Genomic DNA, 1053 nt, shown 5'->3' on the forward strand with positions numbered 1-1053 from the left:
ACAGATAGAGAGGTGCATATAAACAAGTACAGAGAGACAGAATGAGACAAACATAGAAACAAAAAAAAAGAGAACTTCTGCACAGTAGGCAGATGGATTAGAAGATGAATCGTCACGCATATTACTACAAGCAGGCTGAAACAGGCAAAGAGACAAACGGTTGAGCTGATGGCAGAGAGAGAGGCCAATCAGCTGCTTAGAAGCTCCGCAGGCAGCGGCACCAAAGGGGAGCAGCAGCTGCAGCAAGTGCAGATGCAGATACAGATGGCGAAGCAGAACGAGGAAAGAAATTGCATGCATGATGCGGCTGGTGGGTGTTTTAGGTTTGACTTGATCTTCATGCTGCGAGACAAAGATGATTACGAAAAGGATACTCGCCTATGTGAACATATTCTGTCTCTCCATGCGGTGAGCCCCCTCCCCCGCTCCCTCGTCCCTCTCTTCCTTTTTTTCTTCTTTCTTCTCCCCTTCCCCTTTGTATTTACTGAGCAGACAGGCTCCCTGATGGCCCATGCGATGAAATTTCATATTCTGCTGAGGCTGCAGCCTTTGCTTTCCATCTGCTGTTGCCGCGAAGCTGCAAATGCGGCGAAGTCTGATGGCATGCGCCATGAAGGCTGTCTCGTGATTCATGTTGTTGAAACCGTCGTGAGGGTATTTTCTGTTTGTTTTTGTTGAATTTCGTCAGAGAAGAGCCGCGCCGCCGCCACAAGAAGAGGGAGAAACGATACCGTTTGAGGTGCTGCGGAGGTATATACAATATGCAAGGCAGCAGCAACAACCTCTCCTCTCTCTTGATGCGAGAGACGCCTTAAAGAATTTCTATGTACAAACCAGGTGCGCTGCAGCCATCATTTCTCTGTTTGTTTACTTTGGGAATTCGTCCTTCATGTACATTCTCAACGCCTTCTTCTCTCGCTTGCAGTCAATGTGAAATTTCCGTTGCTGTAGGGATTGCAATCCTCATTGTGTTAAATATGTTCCAGCAAATATATATATATATATATATATATATATATATATATATATATATATATATATATATATATATAT

General features: G+C 44.5%; 1 protein-coding gene across 1 annotated transcript in view; it reads left to right on the forward strand.

The window, feature by feature from the left end:
* Positions 1–1053, forward strand: part of EMH_0071170 (DNA replication licensing factor, putative) — a gene marked incomplete at both ends in the record, with an annotated part of 5097 nt that overhangs the window by 3082 nt on the left and 962 nt on the right. Inside the window, 2 exons of the mRNA XM_013499067.1 lie at positions 324–408; positions 689–837. Of these exons, the coding sequence (XP_013354521.1) occupies positions 324–408; positions 689–837 (234 nt within the window). The remainder of the gene's footprint in view (positions 1–323; positions 409–688; positions 838–1053) is intronic.

Source organism: Eimeria mitis, genomic scaffold (assembly GCF_000499745.2).
Source record: "Eimeria mitis Houghton genomic scaffold, Emh_scaff3964, whole genome shotgun sequence".
NCBI classification, from domain to species: Eukaryota; Apicomplexa; class Conoidasida; order Eucoccidiorida; family Eimeriidae; genus Eimeria; species Eimeria mitis.